At 52.5% G+C, this 19,744-nt stretch overlaps 2 protein-coding genes across 16 annotated transcripts in view; both read left to right on the top strand.

Annotated features, from left to right (window-relative positions):
• TCF3 (transcription factor 3) overlaps positions 1-7,368 on the top strand; it is a 77,709-nt gene extending 70,341 nt beyond the window's left edge. For all 15 annotated transcript variants that reach the window (XM_030466568.1, XM_030466567.1, XM_030466554.1 and 12 more), the window contains one exon: positions 202-7,368. The gene's annotated coding sequence lies outside the window, so the exon portion shown is untranslated. The remainder of the gene's footprint in view (positions 1-201) is intronic.
• A 1,899-nt stretch (positions 7,369-9,267) lies between these two features.
• LOC103532620 (cytochrome b-c1 complex subunit 10) lies at positions 9,268-11,404 on the top strand. Its single transcript, XM_008498402.2, has 3 exons — positions 9,268-9,384; positions 10,758-10,892; positions 11,183-11,404. The coding sequence occupies exons 1-2, from the start codon at positions 9,335-9,337 to the stop codon at positions 10,876-10,878; spliced, it is 171 nt and encodes a 56-aa protein (XP_008496624.1). The 5' UTR covers positions 9,268-9,334; the 3' UTR covers positions 10,879-10,892; positions 11,183-11,404.
• Positions 11,405-19,744: the final 8,340 nt, after the last annotated feature.

Here is a 19,744-nt window from a genome sequence, read left to right as displayed (position 1 = left end):
GAGCAGAATAAAAAAGGCACAGCCAGTGTGCTAGGGAGCTACTGTCCCAGCTCTGCTGCAGCCACCTTGAGCCTCAGGCCTGACTGCAGTGAAGACAAGGCTGCTGCAGGGGGGTTGGCAGCTCCCCCACACAAGGAACAGAGTTTTCTTCTCCTCTGGGTTTCTTTCCCTTCAGTTTGTTTTTTCTTGTTTATTTTGTAGATCTTTTTGTTCCTCTGGATAGAGAGATCTGTAGGAGGAAAACCCTCGGTGTGACCTGCAACCTTCTCGAACCATAAACTTTAGTACTGCTAATACTGACACACGTGGATGGATCCTGGCATGACGTAAGGGGTGGAAAAAAAAACAAAAAAACCACTTTGTCAAAAACAAAACAAAAACAAAAAAAAAATTGCCTTAAGTATAAAGTGCGGAACAGTCAATACATATCACTCAGTTAGGAGGGGGTGGCGTGTTCTCTTGGCTTGTTCGCAAGCAGCCAGCAGCAAAATTGTGCCTAAGCTTGATATTTCTTTTTTTAAAAAAAAAGAACATTAGTTATGAGATTTTTTTATGTAGAACAAATAGCAATGCCTTTTGGTTGGTTTTTTTTTTAGCTTCTTTTGCATATGTTTTGTAAGCAACGAAAAGAATTTTTTTTTTGTATAAAAAAATGTCTTGTACCCCACGCTTTTCTGCTGCTGTTTCTATAGTTAACGTTGCATCTTTAGGATCAACCAGAATATTAAAATTGTATTAAGAGAGACTGGATATAAAGAGAGGAATTCTCAGATTGGGCTCTGAAAGCCACTAAAAGCGAATGTAGCCTCAGCGAGGGGATGCTCTTCCTTGCCTGGCTTGTACCTTCCATTATAAAAAAAACAAACTCCTGTGCTGAATTCACCATCTCTTTGCTTTGGCCACTTCTGATTTGGGAAAAGGAAGTTAAACAGCAAAGCAAGTTGCAGCAGTGTCCCTCAGTTGTGCTTCTGCTCCTCCCGGGAGGTGACCGAGGTCCATCAAGGGTCTCTGCAAGATTTGCTTTACTCTTGGAGCATCCCAGAGGTTGTCCTGGAGCATCATGATGAGGAGGAGGAGCTGCCAGGAGAGAGCCAGCCTTAGGGGGGTGGAAGAGAACCGAGGAACTGTGGTGCTCTCAAGGTAAGCAAAGAAGCAAGACGGATGCAAGAGGAAAGGGCAGGGCGGAGGGGAGCACCATGCAGCAGAGCAAACACCCCCTTCTCAGAGGCACTTCCAGGGGCAGCACTGAACAAAGACAAATTGAACAAAGCTTGGAGGGCTGGGAGGAGGCAAAGGTGGACAGAGCAAAGGCAGCAGCAGGACACTGTGCTGGGTGACCTTGCAGCAGATGGACCCGCAGGGGCTGGTGACAGGAAGGGGAGCAGCTCCCCGGCATCTGCGCTCACCCCAACCCGCAGCAAGCTCTGACTGGCAGCAGGACCCCAGCTCCACACAGCTTCTCCCTGCACTGGAGCCACCATCAGATGTGCAAAGCACTGCAAGACTGGGGAGAGGGCTGGATTCACACCCCACCTTCACGCACTGGAGGCAGACTCAGGTCAGCATGCCGCTCGGCTTCCCCAGGGACACGGAGTGACTGCGGTCACTGCCCGGGCTCCTCTCCCTGTGCTGGAAAGGAGGGGAGCAGCCAATGCCCCCCTGCACAACATGTTCCAGCAGCCAAACTGGGCCAAGGATCCCTTCACTCCAAGGGTTTCCCAATGTCACTCCACACCACTCCCTGTGCTCAGCAGGAGGAAGACCCCTGGCAGGGCCCTGGTGTTGCAGGAGCAAACGAAGAGGTGCTCAGCGGTGCAGAGTTGCAGCAGCTGTTCTGGAGCTGGCAATGGAGAAGCATCTACTGGGAATTTATCCTTGTTTCTTCCCTCTCCTTCCCCTTCTGAAACCTATTCTGCCCAGTTCTCCTCAGCTCTGCAGGTAGCCAGGGTCAGGTCCTCACTGGGGTGGTAAATCCCATCCCTGCTTTCAGACTGGGGCCAGCTGCTGCCCAGACCTACCTGGCAGAGCCCAGGCAGGGAGGACAGTTCATGCTCATGAGTGTTTGACCTGGGGGGAAGGTGGGAACAGTGAGTATGGTAGGATCCTGGCAGCAGAGTCAGTCTCTCCCTTCTGCTTCTCTGTCTGTGCTTCAGCAGAGGGAAAGGGAGGGGCTGGTGAACAGGATTAGGTCCTGTGGCACTTCCTAGCAACCCAGCCTTTGGCATAACCTCCTGGTGCTCCTGTGTGCTCGTAGCTGTGCTTTGTCCTCCAGCCAGGCCTGCTGGAGATGCTTAGGACATTGCTCATCTCTCACAGCTGGGTACCATGGGCTCAGCCCCTGCAGCAGCTCTGAGAGGAGACACAAGTGCCACGGCAGCCTGGGACTGTCCCTTCCTCCTGCCACCAGGACTTTCTGTGGTCCAGCCATAGCTCTGAGACTTCTGGGTGCTCCTGGCTTGCCCTGCCCACAGCCCACTGCTCCCACCATCACTTCTGCCTGGTGGGACCTGAGACCACAGCAGTTTCCAGCTCTGTCCCCGGGAACACCAGGGAAGGTCCCTGCAGCCCAGGAAAACGCGTTCTTCTCGCCTGTGTCAACAGACATGTTTCAGCTTAATTAGCTCATCAGGTTACAGCATTCTGCCCTCCCTTGGGTTCTTCTGCCTGCTTAAGCACTGGGCAGAGTGAGACAGATGAGGTTTTCCTCCATGTGTGACAGCCTTGCTCCTCTGGAGCAGCTCTTGCAGCAAAATCCATGTCTTCTGAAGCATCCCGTGGGGCTGGGTTCTGCTGCAGAGGCTGGAGCAAATTTGGAGATGGTGAAGCATACAGGGAGGGGGCAGTGCCCCTCCACAGCCTCCCAGCTGGGTCCAGAGGCTCAAACTTCACCCCCAGTTCATGCTCTGGGGTAGGAATTGGGGGCTCATCTGCTGCTTCGTCCCCCAGGTGTTTGTGTCCCCTCAGCAAGATGGTGCTGGGGCCGCAGGTTGCTTTGCTGCTCGGGGTTTTCTGCTGGTTCAGTGCTACTGCCCTAGGACCAGGGAGGGATGGAGCAATGTCCCAGCCCTGGCAAGTTTGAAACCATACAAAAAGTGCTTCCTCAACACTTTGATTTTGCAACAAGAATGTGAGGTGGCAGTCATGTACAACCAGATTTAAAGAAAAGAGATTGTAGTCAAGAGGAGTCCTGAAACTCAAAAAAATTGGAAAGTTGAGAAGATTTATGATTTGTTCAAAATTTTGCTGAACTCCTTCATCCATTCTGAGTCGTGTCTGACACTGCTGGCCAGGGGAGGCAAAGTGGTTCCCATCATCCCCAAACCACCAAGCACAGATGGAGCTTTGCATCAGCATTTCGATGGTTCAGGTGCTGTTTTCTTGACAGTGAACCCAGGTAACTTCTTGGCAAGGCATGGATGAAGGTCCTTGAGCAATAAACCTCTGGCGCCAGGGCTTGGAGGAGATCTTGGTTTCTCCAGCAGGAAAGGGCAATGTGGGAGGCTGGCAATGCTGTGCCCAAGAGTTGCCTTGGTGGCACAGAGTGCTTTGGGTGCTGTCACTCCTGCTACCTGTGCCAGCCCAGCATGGCCTTGGTGGCATCTCTGCTCTCCAGGTCCATAGGGAGCAATTGTGGAGTGCAGCATGGAAAAATGAGCTTTGGCTTGCCAGTGTGTTTGATTCAGCATGAATGTGGTGCTGTAACCTACCAGGGAAAGTGGCTTTGCTAAAAATGAGCATCATCAGGTGCTGCCACCCAAATCCTACCAGGACAGTCACAGTGAGACTCTTGTCTGCAGGTGTCACAGTCAGAGAGGGACAGGATCTGCACCCTCCCCAGCCCACAGCTCTGCTGACATTCAGCCCTGGGATCTTGCAGATCCCTTTTCTCCTCAGACTGTTCTCCTCTGTCTGCATGGCCCTTGTGCTGATCATCCTGTGCAGGGAGGTGTCAGGGATGGGTGATTTGCTGCAGGCTGCCTCTCAGTTTTCTGCTTCCTCTGGGCCTCACATGCTTACATTCTCCTGTGCTTTTCCCCCCTCTGCTTTGGGAACCACAGAGCTCCCACCAAACTTCCTCTGTCGAGGAGTTAGGGGAGAAGCCTCCTCCCCCCTCTGCATTTCCCAGTCTCTGAGCTGCATCCCCATCAGACAGCAGCACTGGGGGCCCAGGGGACACTTGGCTGGGCTGCAGTCCTGGGGTCCCCCTCAGCCCCCCTCCTCTCTGCTCCTCCTGCCTGAGAGCCGTGCATGCCACCAGGTGCTGGGGAGTGTCTGGAATCCAGTTTATTAACAGTAAAAATTGCGGGGTTTTGTTCTTTGTCCCTCTTCACCTTCTTTTGCCCCAGAGCAAAACAGCTGCAGCCTCCCAGGCTCTGCACCTTTCCTTATGCCTGATCCTGCTCCTGCTCCCCCCCAGCTGCTGACAGCTCACCCCAGGGAGCAGAATTCCAGCTAAACCCCAGTTTGGCAGCCACTCCCCTGCCTGTGACCCACCAGTCAGACCTTCTCACAGCCAAGCAGTTCCCTGGACTGAGTTCAGCTTCTGTTCTTTGCCAACATCTCCTCCGGCTCTTTGCTCCCCTGGTTTTACAGCTGCTCTCCTAAGGAGGTGTGTGGGGCAGGGGGGACAGGACCTGGGATGTCTGGATCCCAGTCTGTGTCTCTCCTGAGCTCCAGCCTGGGAGTAAGGGGAACCGTGGTGCCTGGGCAGAGGGTTTCCAGGATTTGGAGCAGACAAGTTACCCGGGCACCCCAAGATCCCACCTCTGGCTGTCTGGAGCAGGGCAGGGACCCCCACACACTGGGGTCACCTTGCTGTCCCTTTTCCCTGTGCCATCACTCAGGTTGGGGTAGGGCTCCGGGTGCTTTGTGGTTGGGATTTTGCCCTCTCCAGCAGAGAAATGCAGAAGTATGATGTGAAACCCCCCCAGCCCTGTGTCAGTGATGAACTGGGTTCCTCGAGGTTTTGCACTCAATGCCCCAGAGTGACTGAACAGGAAGGACAGAATGGGGCTGGGGTTTCCCCAGAAGCTGCTCTCAAAGGTCCTTTGTGTCTGACTCCTGTAGCTGCTGAAGCCAGCAGAGCCTTTGAGCCTTGAGCCCATCCTCCCCCTCACCAAACAGAGAGGGGGACTCACGACCTTGAGGACCAGGAGGCTTTTGAAGCCCCCAACCCCCACGTCCCTGAGCTTTGGTGCCATGGGGGATGCTGCAACTTAGTGCCAGCAGAGCCCCTGGTCCTCTTGCAGATCCTCCTGAGCCAGCTCCAGTGTCAGCAAGCCCTGGTCTGGGATTTTAAAAAAGTTCTGAGAATGGGGAGGTGAAGAAACTGGAGTTGGATGAGAACAAGCCCTCGGCCTGGAGGTGCAGTGCTGGTTAACCTGGAGCAAGCTGTGCCCAATGGATTCCCCTGTTCCTGCTCAACACCAGCAATAGCAAGACCTGGTTTTTGTACCAGCTTGCACGAGGTCTTTGCCCTCTTAAATTCTATGCAACCCCCTCTTCTTCCCCCTGGAGCTTTCCAGATCCCACTCCAGCCCTGTTCTCTCTGCTCTTGTCTGTGACTGCTGAGTTCCCCTCCTTGCTCTGCTCAGTGTCCAGAAGCTCCAGAAGCATTTCAGGACCTGTGCCCTGAAGCTGGGGAGGGGTGGGCAAGGGGTGAGGCTGCAGAAAACTCCTTCTAACTCCTGCTGCAGGACCTGAGCACTGGATTGGAGGGAACGAGGCCTGGTCCTGCAGCTCCTCCATGCACCCTTCACCCTCCTGTGCCTTCTGCTCCATGGTTCACTGCCAGCATCCTTCATCTTCCACCGTCTCCTTCAGTGCCCCTGAATGGGGAATCTGTGTCCCACCTTGTTGTTTCCCAGCTCTATAGACTGCTCTGCCTTCAGCTGCCTCAAGCCTGAAGGTCTCTTGCTCTCCAGCTCTCCAGCCAACCCCTCCAGACTGCTCCCCTCCACACGGAGCACCCCGAGTTCCTTGGCAGTTCCCTGTCTCCCATCTGCTGGGCTGGAGGCAGGGGGACGGGGGAGGTGGGTGCTACAGGTGGGTCCCCCAGCATGGCTGCCTCTCCCTGCCCTGCTGCCCTTGGGGCAGGCCTGGGAGGTACCCAGAGCTCTGCACAGAGTTTTGATCTTTGGAGCGATTCGCCCTTTCTGGGGGGTCAGCAGCTGCAGTGCCTTTGTGGGACCCCTGTGGCCACTGAGCATGGAGGTGGTCACTGGGTGTGGGGGCTGCAGGCTGCAGGCACCCTTGCTGCCAAACTTGTGTGTCCATTCCAGGGGCCAGGAGGCAGCCCTGCTCTGGGTCTCACACTGCTGCTTCTGCTCCTCTGCTCCTCTGCACCTCCTGCTCCTCAGGTCTTGCAGTCCCCTCCCTAAGCCAAGCACCCACCCCTTGGAAGGAGAGGGAATAAACCTGGAGCCCTCCCCCGGGCACCAGGGTGGGAGAGCAAAGGGGTTTGTGCTCCAAACCAGGGTGTCCTGAGGTTTTTTGCTGAAACCCCCTCCCCCCGTGCTCTTCACCCCAGGGCTGCAGAGCTCCCCAGGGCACTGAGCTGGGGATCCTGCAATTCCCCCTCTGCCAACCTCTTTCCAAACCACCAGGTTTGGGCAAACCTTGTAACATGGGGTCCCTGGAGGACAGGGGGGGGCTGGGGGGATCTGCACCCTCCTACCAGCAGTGGTTAATTTGTCAGGGAGAGGAGAAAGGCACCTGGCGGAGCAGAGCAGAGATCACCCCAACCAGGGCTTGGACCCCAAGGTCTGCAAGAAATGTCCCATTTTCCTTGGAGGGCTCCAGGTCGCTGGGGAAAGGAAGGGTTACTGGGTTTGCTCTTTCTACATATTTTTGTAGGAGGGGAGGAGTGGGAGAGCAGGTGGGAGATGCCTGAGGAAGTTGTTTATTTTTAACCCCATAGAAAGTTTTGCGTTGGTTTTTTTGGGTTTTGGCCTTTAAAAAAAAAAACGGTCCCCGCTTTTGATGTTTATGCTGCCTACCTGTAAATCCAGATGTACTTAAGTGGCTGAAGTCCTTGTTCTTAAATCAGATACACATTATAGTTTTGAACTATATATATAGTAAATATATATATATATGCCTAACCCAGCAAAGAAAAAAAAAAGTATTTGGGGGTGGGAGAATGCGTTGTTCTTTGAAAGGAATCACAATTGGGGGATAAAATTGTGTTTCTGAGTGCCTCAAGATATGAATTGTTTTCATTTTTTTAAATAATTTTATACAAGTGTCAAAACAGCTGGCTGGATTATTTGGAATTTTTAAATAATCCTAACTTTTTTAAAGTAGATTTTGAGAACTGTCCTGTATATAACAGTAATGTAGCAATAAATGTGACATTTTATAACAATATTACTCTTTTTCCCCCGTATCTGTCTTTCAGATATTGTATACCTATGAATGAAAAGTTGTAATAAAGGTTTTACCTTGTACTAAAAAAACAAACAAAAGAAGAGACAAGATAGGTGTTTAGGCACTGCCCACTGGGGTCAGCACATCCTGCCGCTGCAGGCAGCCTCTGGGAAAGGTTTCCAGCAGTGTCTCCACCATGGGATCTGAGCACCTTCCTCAGCAGCCCTCAGAAACACCTCGGGCAGGCATGTAGAACTAAACCACCATCGAGTTTTTTGGTTGGAAGAGCTCTTTCTGATCATCAGGTCCAACCATTCCTAAGGCCACCCCCACCCCATGTCCCTCATCCCCACATCTCCAGGGCTCTGAAACCCCTCCAGGGATGATGGGGACTCCAGCCCTGCCCTGGGCAGCCTTAGCCAGGCCCTGACAACCCTTTCCAGGGAGAAATTGTTCCCCAGCTCCAACCTAAACCTCCCCTGGCACAGCTTCCAGCCCTTCCCTCTACTCCTATCCCATCCCTCAGGAGCAGAGACCATTTCCCTCCTGGCTCCAACCTCCCTGATGCACTTGCACAGAGCCATCAGGTCTCCTCTCATCTCCTCCAGCCCAACCCCCCCCAGCTCCTCAGCTCCTCACAGGATTCCTGCTCCAGGCCCTTCCTCAGCTTTGTTGCCCTTCCCTGGACATCTCCATCACTTCTCTGTCCCTCCTGTAGTGAGGTGCCCAGAGCTGAACACAGGACTCAGGATGTGGCCTCCCCAGAGCTGGGTACAGAGGGATGATCCCTTCCTGTTCTGATGGCCACACTGCTCCTTACACAAGCCAGGATGCCACTGGCCTCTTGGCCACCTGGGCACACTCATGTTGAAAGTCACCCAACACCCCCAGGTCCCTTTACAACTCACAGCTCTCCAACCACAAGTCCCCAAGTCTGGAGCTCCCCATGGGGTGGTTCTGACCCAGGTGCCAGACATTTAACATTTGGCTTTGTTAAACCTCAGACAATTATCCTTGGCCCATGGGTCCAACCTGTCCAGATCCCACTCTAGAGCTCCCCTCCCCTCCAGCAGATCCACACACCCACCCGGTTTGGTGTCACTTGCAGATTTCCTGGGGCTACACTCAATCCCCTCATCCCAATCATTCATGAAGCTATTAAAGAGCACAGACCCCATCACTGGGACTGAGCTTTAATGCTCATGGATAGTTAATGCTCTTTTCTCCGTGGCAGCCCAGCTCTGGGCTAGCTCCCTGCCCTCCCAAGCTGCACCCAGGGTACTGGGTGCTCCTCACCCTTCCCAGTGCTCCCTCCCAGGGCTTGTTCCCTGCAAGCTCAGGGCTGGGTCTGTGTCGTGGCTGCAGCCCCTGCTCGGACTCTTTGCTCTTCACCCATGTGCTAACCAAAAGCCAGGACAGGCCCAGGATGAGCCAAAGTGTTTAAAACCACCGAATATCTTGGTTGTTGAGAAATGTCAGATGGCAGCTGGGGGGCACCCTCAGGTGAGGAGGGGAGCACCCACTCCTTTGGAGAGCAGGAAGGGCAGAGAACCAAGAAAACGAAGTTGTGCCAGATCCAGACAAAGGAGAAACGCGTGCCCAACAGAAATGGGCGCTGGGGAGCTCGGACGGGGGGTGCTGGAGATGCAGAGGGATGAAGGGAAAGAGGGACAGCCCTGGTGGGCAGGACAGAGCTTGGCTGGGCGGTGCGGGACGGGCAGGAACACAGAGGAGGAGCAACACACGGGACTGCTCCTGAGCGGCCCTGAGCACCGACAGACACAGACCGGGAGCTCTCGGGCGGGTGCTCAGAGGCCCCGCACGGTCCCACGCGTGACTCTGCGTTGCCATGACAACGGCGCTCGTCTCAGGCAGCGCCGTGGGCAGCCCCGCTCCGGGCGCAGGCGCGAACCGCGGGGTCCTTGCGGGGTGTGCGGTGCGGGGGTGACTTTGAGGCGGTGCCGGGATGCTGAACAAACTGCTGGGACCGCGATACGTTCAGCTCATCCAGAACTGGTGAGACCACAACCGGACCGGACCGGCTCACCCGGGCTCCTGCATTGCGCGCCTCGGGTACGCGGTGCGGTGGAGGGTGTGGAGCGCGGGGCCCGCTCCCATCGCCCGCCCCGCTCCCATCGCCCGCCCCGCACCTCAGGCTCCTCAGGGGCTGCCCGAGCGCTTTCCCCTCCGCGGTTCTGTGTTGTGTGTGAGGCCCGGTGACCCGGTGCGGTGCTGGGTCTGGGTCTGGGTCTGGGTCTGCAGGGCAGTGTTTCTGGGGGGCTGACCCGGGTGTGTTTGACCTCCGGATCGCTCTGGATGTCTCCAGATCGCTAAAACCTTTGTCTCGGTGCCAGCGGGTGCTGCTTTGCAGCGTTGTGGGATAATAATGGAGTAGTCTGCAGGCTGGGATGAAAGGGATGAGATGTAAAGGGAGGGCAGTTAAATAACTGTGGCTTTTTTTTTTTAACTTGGTAATGGCCTTTTTATATAAAAGCACATTGACACCGTGAAGGTTCAGCAAGGCCAAGTTTGACACCTGGGTCAGAGCAATCCCCAGCACGAAATCCAGGCTGAGCAGGACTGAGAGCAGCCCCGAGGAGAAGGTCTGGGGGGTGAGGGGCTCATCCTGAGCCAGCACCGTGCACTGACAGCACAGAAACCAACCATGGGCTGCTCCCAGAGCTCTGTGGCCACTGGGTCAGGCGGGGCATTGTCCCCCTCTGCTCCCCCTGCAGGCCTGGGTCCAACAGAGTTGTTGGAGTGAGTCCAGAGGAGGCCATGGAGTGACCTAAGGGCTGGATCAGCTCTGTCCTGGAGCCAAGATGAGGGAGTTGGGGGTGTTCAGGCTGGAGAAGAGATCGTTGCAATGGGGGGACCTTGGAGCACCTTCCAGTGACTGAAGGGGCTCCAGGAAAGCTGGGGAGGGACTTGGGACAAGGGCAGGGAATGACAGAATAAAGTGGAATGGTCTTAAGCTGAAGGAAGGGAAATTTAATTAGATCTTAGGAAGGAATTCTTCACTTTGAGGGTGCTGAGCCCCAGGTTGCCCCCAGAAGCTGTGGCTGCCTCATCCCTGGCAGTGTTGAAGGTTGGATGGGGCTTGGAGCACCCTGGGCTGGTGGGAGGTGTCCCTGACCAAGGCAGGGGGGGCACCGGGGGGGGCTTTAAGGTCTCTTCCAACCCAAACCTGTCTATGATTGATTCTGTGAAGACTCTTTCCTGTAAAATCTCTGGGCACTGACACTTCTCTTGTGGATGTGATGCTTCCAAGATTTCTGCCAGGCTTTTTCCTGATTGAAATGACTTCTCCAGGTACCTCAGTACCTCCAGGCCTTTCACAGTAGGGAATGACTGTTGTTGACCTTCCTCTGTGTGTGTCTCTTCCTTAGGACTCCCACCCTCATTACCTGGGGGGCTGTAGCTGGTACTGGTGTGATATGGGCCACAGACTGGAAGCTGGTCCTGCAGTATGTTCCCTACATCGGTGGCAAATACAAAACTGAAGAATAAGCTCCCCTCTGCCAGTGAGTGTGGAATTTTTCTTAGCTGGTAGTAGGAATATGGATACATTCTGAGACCACAGCCTGTGGTCCCTACTTTGAAACAAGAGCTTTGATGTGTTATGCATAAATCATCTGGAAAGAGCAAACTCCTCTCCAGGAACAGAGAGGATATTTCTGTGGTGTCCTGTGACTCCTTCCAAAGAGCCTCCAGGCCTGTGTTCTGCTGTGCCTCTCCTGACTTCTCAAACAGAAACTTCCTGCCTGGATGCTGGAAGCTCCAGCCCTGCTTACTGCCTTTCTGTTTCTTACAGGAAATGTGTGGCTGGAGAGTGTTTTGGAGCCATCTGTCCACTGAGAGCCTGCTTGGAGGTGAACTTGAAGTTCTGCACCAGGTTCTGGTGTCCTTCTCTCTCCCATGAGCAGCTGTGAACAAATTTCACTTCCCTGACCACCCTCCCTCTGATCACCTTCACAGCAAATCTCATGGGAGTAATTTATAAACCTGATGTGCAAAATAAACCAACTTAATGACATTTTGGTGTTCTTGTTTTACTTTCTTAGTCCACATTTTTCAGACTTCTGGCTTGGGTCCCATCAACAGATCTGGTTTGGGGCTGAATCTTTGTGCTGAGACCTGCTGGGCATTTTCCCTCTCTTCCTGCCCAGGTGCCTCAGGCAGCACCCCGGGGCTGCAGTGTTTGTTGGGCCTTTTATTTGTCCTCAGGTTGTTGCTGTTGCTCATCACTCTGTAGTTTTCAAACTGTTCTTAGTGATGTCTTGACTTTCAGCCAATTCTTCCTAGACCAGCAGCAGCAGCTTCTTGTCTGCAGTTCTCATGGCTGCTACGGCAGTTTCATGGGAACAGGTCCCTGACCTTTAAAGCAAGGCTTTGTGTTGCCTTCTGCAAGGCGTGGCGACCTGGTTCAAGAATCAGCACAACGGCCACTCTCAGGCCGTATGGGCCATCAGCTCACAGACATCAATATGATAGATGGCAAATGGCGTTTATTGTTTGAAAACACCTCGTTTTATAGCCTAGGTTTGCACCGTCACTTCCGCCTGCTTGCGTCAGGGGTCCATAAATCTATTGGCTGTCCGAGGGTCTAATCTTTCCGTACAGCGCGAAATCTTCCGGTCGCTAGACCCTAACTCCCACATTTCCCCCTCTCCCCATGCTTAACTAAATGGGCAGAAGTACAGAAGGCTTAAAACATTAAAAATATAAGGCACACATAGAGGTTTGTAGTGTCTGGGGTAATCACTCTTTCCAGCTAAATTGGTAAAAATGTAACAAACTTAAGTGGTTAGTAGGTTTGTGTAAAACATAAGGCACATCAAACAAGTGTGTTAGTAGAGGATATCGCGGACAATCAAAATCACATAAAGGCATTGCCGCCTCCCCCTGTGAAGGCTATTTTGCCTTTGTCTGGAGGCTCAGGTGTGGGCAGGATGCTTGTTAACTGGTTGCCCTCTCTTCTTGGAGCTCATGGATGCTGGGCAGTCGGACTATTCGAAGCCGTTAAGTGAAGCTGAGTACCATATTGCAGCAATCCACTGTGAAGCTAGAAAGGGACAAACTGGAGTAATGATATGTGCAGGGCGCTATGTGTACTACTATAGCTACTGAGCAAACATAGATGGACCAAATGCTAAGTCTGTTCAGAGGGAGCAAAGAAGCAGATTCTAGGTGTCAAACACCAATAAAGATGAAGCCAAATATTGAACCTCCGGAAAATGTGGAATGGAGTGGTGCAGAAGCCTCAATGTTTAGAGTTCTTATTGGCACCTACCATGACAACTTCTGTGCCATTGCCAAACTAATTGGGACCAAGACATGCAGGCAGGATAATCATGGGTCAAACCTCGGAAGACAGAGGAGGCATGTCAGAGGAAATGGAATTTCGAATCCCTAAAGCAACTGTCTGCATTCTACTAACAAAGAGATTTGTGTCACAGCTTACATTCTATTGGCTACAGGAAGAGGGGCCTCTGACTTCTCGTCATAACCACATTTCCCCCCTCCCTATGCCCAAAGATACATTAATAATGTTAGTTAAAAATCTATCACTCTTAATCATTCAGTGGAAATCACGCTATCTATAAAAACTTGTGCAAAATTACCCCTTATCCCTAAGTTACAAACTTAAAGCACCACGTTAGAATAAGTTAGTAAAACATAGAAACATCAGAGGTAGTTTAAAGCTATCTAAGTGACACAGTAGGAATGTTTGCTTAGAGTAGCTGCCTACGTTCTAAAAAGAGAATGTTAACTCTCTCAAGTCGGCTTTGGACGAACGACACTAATCTGTTCAGGATACAGGGTCCGAAGATTAATGTCAGGACGAGTATCGCAATTGGACCTATCAAGGTTGATATCAGGGTTGTTAACCACGGAGATTGGTTAAACCATGACTCAAACCATCCCTGTTGGGCTTCCCTATCCTTTTTCCGTTGAGCTAGTCTGTCTCTCAATTTTGCCATGGAGTCTCTAATGACTCCGGTGTGATCAGCATAAAAGCAACATTCCTCTTTCAAGGCGGCACAGAGGCCCCCTTGATGTAGGAACAGGAGGTCTAATCCCCGTCTGTTTTGCAACACGACCTCAGAAAGCGAAGAGACAGACTGCTCCAGAAAGGACATTGATTTCTCAATCTCCTCCAGGTCTTCATCGATGGCAACTTGCAGCTGGGTCAGGCCTCGCTGCTGACTTGCCAGGGAGGCCACTCCCGTGGCTGTACCGGCAATTCCCAGGCCAAGCAGAGTTGCCAAGGTAATGGCTGTCTGCACCTCTCGTTTTTGCAGGCTGTAGCCCGTCTGTTCCCACAGATGGTACAGCTCTTCTTCTGGGTGGTACAGGACCCTGGGGGCAATCAGAATCTGAACACAAAAGTCATTAGCAAAATCGAAGCGTTTAAGGGACACGCATGGCGTTATTCCCAGTTGGTGGCAAATCCACATCCCTGGTGCGAATGGGATTGCCCACGCACGGGTCTTATCTATCGCAACGACTTTTGCACAGGCAGAGTAGCCCCAGCTTGCTAGATCAGTGTTGCCGAAGCATACCCCTCTGCCACTGACTTGGCTCAGGGTGATTCCCTTTCGTGGTGTGTCCCATTTACATTGGGCAGGGTCACTGTCAGACGAATACGTGAAGGAGGCATTGATTGCGATACCCTCATAAAAGGGAGGATTCACATCATAGCACAACCAACAGGAATCCGTCAGATTGGGGTCGGATTGGTTCAGTGACTGGAAGGCAGCGTCCAACACGCCAAAAAATGGTTTACCAACCACATGTTGGGCGTTCCCAACTGGTCGTTTGGGGAGAACTGTCTCCTCAAGTGACAGGGGACTGGTTGCTATGGAGGCGGAGGTTGGCAAGCTGCTTCTCCTCTGCTGATTATCACTTTTAATTACAATATTGGGGCCAACCGCTGTATTGCTCTTAATTTCCCGCTTTTTGATAAAGAATAGACCTCCCCTATCACCTCCAGTCTCCCGGTACCTGAAACCCCATGTCTTACCGACTGTCCACCCCAGGTCATTTTCTTCGGTGACATTCAACATAAGATATTTGCACCACCCCTTGTCTCTGAGTTTAAACCACACCGCAAGATTGGGACCCCGGTGTGGACGAGGTATGCATCTAGCGCAGTTGCTGGGACCCCATTGTACCCTCAAGTATTTGTCTGGCCCTGCTCCTGGTGCCCAATCAGAGGCTATGGTCTCACAGCCCCAAGAGGCGCAATAGAATTGGTCAGGGGCATGGCAGTAAGACCTACCGGGATTGGAGCTAGGGCACATATAGTACTGCACGTGAGTCAAACAAGGGTTCGTGGGGACCAGTTCACAGGGAGTTACTTTGAAGCTAGGAGGCCCTGAGGTGACAATTGTCTGTAAGATTTTTTGGTCCTCCCATCTACCCAGCACCCATTCCCATGGTTGATGCTCATACCATCCGCTGGAAGGCATTACGAGTCCCAACAACAAGATTGTACAAAAGCACCGTGCCCCCCCCCCGCGGGGGTTGCTCCGCCTTTGTACGGGCTCTGCAGGTGTGGATGCTTGAGATGTGGGCGGGGAGGTTGCTGCCATGTTGTCGTCGTCCCCTGCTACTGGGAGATATGGATTTCGAGGGCGCCCGACAAGCCGGTCCTGTGAACAGAAACTTACAGTTTTTGTTAGTTTAACTCTACTATTATTATTGTTATTATTATTACTATTACCGTCAGTCTGAAGGTCTGGTTTGATGGACTTAAGTGGACACCACTTAACTTTACCATCTTTTTTGACAGCTGCATACCCTCGCCCTGTGAGAAGTAATCTCCACCCCTGTTCCCATTCACCTAGCTCATTTCTGACTACAATTAGTGGGCCCTCCTCCATCGCTCGAGTGGCCCAGTGTTTTTGGGCTGGGCTATTTGCCTCTTCTCCTCTGGGGTACTGATTAAGGGCTAATAGAGCTGTTGCCAGCAGGCGTGCTTGGTCTCTTGAAGGAATGGAGTTGTCGAAGCCTTCTGCTTTTGCTAATACCTCTAGTTTAGATTTCAGAGTCTGGTTCGCACGTTCGACTATGGCCTGGCCTGTGCTGTTATATGGGATACCATGTACCAGCGTGATGCCCCACTTCTGGACGAAAGTCTGCACTGATTTAGATGCGAAGTTTGGGGCATTGTCCGTTTTGATCTGATTAGGAATGCCGAGCCATGCCATAGCTGTCAGCCAGTGCTGGATAGTCGCTTTGGAGTCAGTCTTAAGGTGCTGAGTGGCTACGATCACTCCGCTGTATGTGTCCACGGTTACCGCTAGCCATGCTCTAGGTTTTAGCAGCTGGCAGAGTGTAAAATCTGTCTGCCACACTTCGGAGGCTTTGAGACCTCTGGGGTTTACTCCGCTGGACCACAGTGGTGCTTTCTGGCAGTAGGGACATGTGGCTACGATGTGTTTCGCATCAGTGACTGAAATCCTGCATTTCTTCGCCAACGCTTTAGCTCCAATGTGGAGAGACTCGTGTAGCTGACGGGCGTCTCTCAATGTCCACAGTCCTTTTGCAGCAGCATCTGCTTTGTCATTGCCGATCTGGAAGAACCCTTTAATTGGGCTGTGGCTGTTGACGTGGATGACTGATATAGTGCCCTGTCGGGAAAGAAGCGCTTCTTCTAGCATTAAAGCTACTGTAGATGTTGACACACCGGGCCCAGACATGGCCAGGCAAAGTTTGGCCACAAACATTGAATCAGTTACTATGTTGAGATGTTCTGTTGGGAACAGCTCACACGCTAGTGCTACAGCCGACGCTTCTAGCTGTTGGACCGAGAGAGCAGGATCGGTCATTTTAACGCAGTGCCATTCTCCTCCATTTGCCATACTGCTGCTGCGGTTGAGGTCACTGAGGACGCATCTGTGAAGACCGTTGGTCCCGGTCGAGGCCGGTCCATGATCTTCAGCGGGAGGTCCACGTCAACAATTGCTAGCATTTGGGTCCAGGGGGGGTTTGATGCATATCGAACTTTTCCAAATCCAAGGAGGGCTATGGCTAGATAGAACACTAACGCTGCTGAAGGGGCCCAATCTGCGCATGCATTGTTTATTTTCCTCCAGTCCATAACGAGAATATCCTCCTGCCATCCCCCTTTGCTACATCCGCGGGTGTGTCGGGTCCCGATCCCTACCTTACTATCATTTGAGTCTGAGTCTGCCCGGGGCCACTCGTCCTCGGAACTGTCCGACTCGGAATCGGAACTCGACTGACTGGCTCCTTCCGGGCTCCGATGTTTTTTGTTCCAGCTCCGGTCCCGCCCACTTTCCTTTTTGGGGCTCCGACCCCTCCCACCTCCTTTGCGGGCGGGCAGTTCCCTCCCCTTCTGGCCCAATGTCCTGCCTGGGGAGGGGTTTGCCCTGCAGTGACAGATCTGTGGGCGGACCCAACCGCCCTTCTCCTCCTTACTCTCCTTATCAGGGCATAGAACCGGACGGATGCTCTGATTAGTTCCCGCTGCCTGGTTCACGTTTTCCGCTGCCTGTCTCACGGTTCCACCCCCTTCTTCATTACCCGCACCCGCGCTCGGCGCGCTCGGCGCGCTCGGCGCGGCGCAGGGAGCGGAGCAGAGCGGGCTGAGGCTGAGCAGGTCCGGGCCACCTCCCACCTCCTTTTCGCTCTCCCCGCCTTCCCGTCCGCGCACGCCCATCAGTCCCGCTGCTCCCCCCTCGTTTCCAGCAGGGGCGTTTTCGCCCCGCCCTCCCTCTGTTGGATCAGCACCATCTTGAGGCGCATAGGGAGGCGGTCTCGGCCAAACGTCATCGGGTTTTGATTTTTCCGCGGCAGCCCTGGCTTCCTCAGCTAGCCCGCCCCAGATGGGTTCTGTTTGGTTTTGCTCTTCCGCCAGCGGAATAGGGTTTGGAGGCTGGGGGGGGTGTCCCCCTCCTGCCGGTCCGCCTGGGGACCGTCATCGGTTGGGGGTGGGGTCTGCGTGGCTGCACCGACCCCGATTTTCGGGACGATTAGTAAACAGTCCCTTGCCTTCCTCCATGTCTCCTGCTCCTCTAGGGCTTTTTTCAAGGCGCCCCTGACCTTCCCCCATGCCTTGAGGGATTTTCCCGTGCCTGAGGATATGGTCTCCTCGGCTAATGCATTAGTGCATTTATTCCACACCTCTGGGTGGAGTATATCCACTGGCTGCTCGATGACCCCTATCTGTAGGAGCCTCGAAACAGCGAATGTAAAATCTTTGGGCTTACAATCAATCCCCCATTGTCTATGTAACTCAGATATGACCTTCACAAGGGCTTCCATCCTCCTTGTTGGTCCGGGAGCATCCTCCCCGCCGGGGCTGGTCCTGCCGCTCCGGCCGCTGTTCACCCAAATCCAGGCAAATTTCCCGAACCTGAATTTGACTCCGGTTCTGGCCTCAATTTTCCTCTTTCCCGGGTTTCGGCACCAGATTGTTGCCTTCTGCAAGGCGTGGCGACCTGGTTCAAGAATCAGCACAACGGCCACTCTCAGGCCGTATGGGCCATCAGCTCACAGACATCAATATGATAGATGGCAAATGGCGTTTATTGTTTGAAAACACCTCGTTTTATAGCCTAGGTTTACACCATCACTTCCGCCTGCTTGCGTCAGGGGTCCATAAATCTATTGGCTGTCCGAGGGTCTAATCTTTCCGTACAGCGCGAAATCTTCCGGTAGCCAGACCCTAACTCCCACAGCTTTGTTTCTTTTTAACATCAATTTGTGGACCCCTTAAATTGTCTGACTGGCCAAATGCTATTTCAAAGCAGTGTGTCCTGCCTGAAAAGAGCTTCTTTGGCTTCACCAGGCAGCTCCAGGAGCGCAGTCTGCAAACCCTCAGGTAAGAGCTGCTCAGTTATGTTCTAAATGTAGGTTTTGAGTAAGAAAAAGAATATGTCTGTACCCCATTGGCATGGTTATATTTGTCAACATAAAATGGTGGTGAAACAACCCACTACTAGAGCACTTTTGATGATGGTATTTGCTGTTAGATTAAGGAAGTGCAATGATTATTCCTGGGCTCTGCCACTAAGCCACAGCAAGACAGCTCAGACTGAGAGGTGGAAAGTTCACCCCTCTCCCCAAAGATCAGAATTTGCAAACTTTCCTCTCCATGAGAATGAGATCACAGTTTTCTCTCTGGTGCCAAATTTCACCTCATTATGGTTGTTGGCTGTAATGAAAGGTTTGAACCTCTACAGGGGAAAAAGAATTTCTGCTGTAGCAGCCTTGTTGCTTGGGTGTCACCTTCAGGCCTGAAGGCTTTTGAGTGATACTTATATGGAAACCTCTAAAACTTACCTACAGGGTGGTGCTGTGCAGGACACTTAAATGAGTTATTTAACAGAATAATTGCTTTAGTATAAATTTGGCACCATAAATGATAATTGAGGAGCAGGAGGGAACATGATTTCCTCTGCCCTGCAGTAGGGCAGTACAGAAGATGATGGTGTCAGGGGATGATGTGTTCCCTGGGTCTGTCCCACTCTCCTGCTCCAGCAGTGCTGTTGGACTCCTGGGTGAGTCCCAAAAGGCCAAAGCCACCATGCCCTGAAACACTGAGGATGTGGGTTTGGCAGCAGCCCTGTGCTGGGGGATGTTGTTGCTGATCCACTGCCAGCCCAGAGCAGTGAGAGTCTCTGCTCTTGCTTTCCTGTGTCCACACAGGATGGGTCTGAGGCTGCTGCTGCCTTCAGAAGTGCCCCCTGGTCAGCATCCCAGCTCCCTGCACATTCAGGCACTGCAGAAAACACCCAGGCTTGGGATTTGTTTGCTCTTTGGGGGTTGTTTGGCCGTTTGTGTTTTTTGCAGCATTACAAATGGTGGGTTTGTCTCTAATTAACCCTAGGATTAGCAGATAACTGATTTAATGTCCAGTATTTCTCCTTCCACAAGAGCAAGCACCCTTCAGAAATACTGTTAAAAACAGCCCCTGCGCTCTTAGGCAAATTTCTGTTAAAATCCAAATAATTACTGCTCAGGTGTTGTGATTAATCTTTCTAATTTTTAATATCCTAGCACTGCCTCTTTTCCACCAGTTTATTTTTCAGAATGAGCTCGTAAAATACCACGGGCATGATATGAACAAGTTAAGTTCGAAGCCAACTACTCGACAGAGGAGCTTCCCCTTGAAAACCCGGAGAGCTCCACCAGAGGGCACAGCGGCCACCAAGCTCACGGGGCTTTGGATCTACAGAAATCACAAAGCAGAAATCACCCATTAAGCCCCTGGTTAATGCTGTCACTTCAGAACCATCCCGAAGAAGAGGGAGACTGGCATTCCTGCCTCCTGCTCCAGGAGGTTGTCCGTGCTCTCCTCTTGGCTTGCTTCGAGTCACTCCACGCCTTTCTCAGAAGACTG

Source organism: Calypte anna, chromosome 28 (assembly GCF_003957555.1).
Source record: "Calypte anna isolate BGI_N300 chromosome 28, bCalAnn1_v1.p, whole genome shotgun sequence".
Taxonomy (NCBI): domain Eukaryota; kingdom Metazoa; phylum Chordata; class Aves; order Apodiformes; family Trochilidae; genus Calypte; species Calypte anna.
The sequence above is the reverse complement of the archived record's forward strand: the minus strand, read 5'-3'. Positions and strand labels throughout refer to the sequence as shown.

Coding starts and splice junctions, on each gene's coding strand:
- LOC103532620 (XM_008498402.2), top strand. CDS start 9,335: ATGCTGAACAAACTGCTGGGACCGCGATACGTTCAGCTCATCCAGAAC. Junction 9,385..10,757: donor GTTCAGCTCATCCAGAACTG/GTGAGACCACAA, acceptor TCTCTTCCTTAG/GACTCCCACCCTCATTACCT.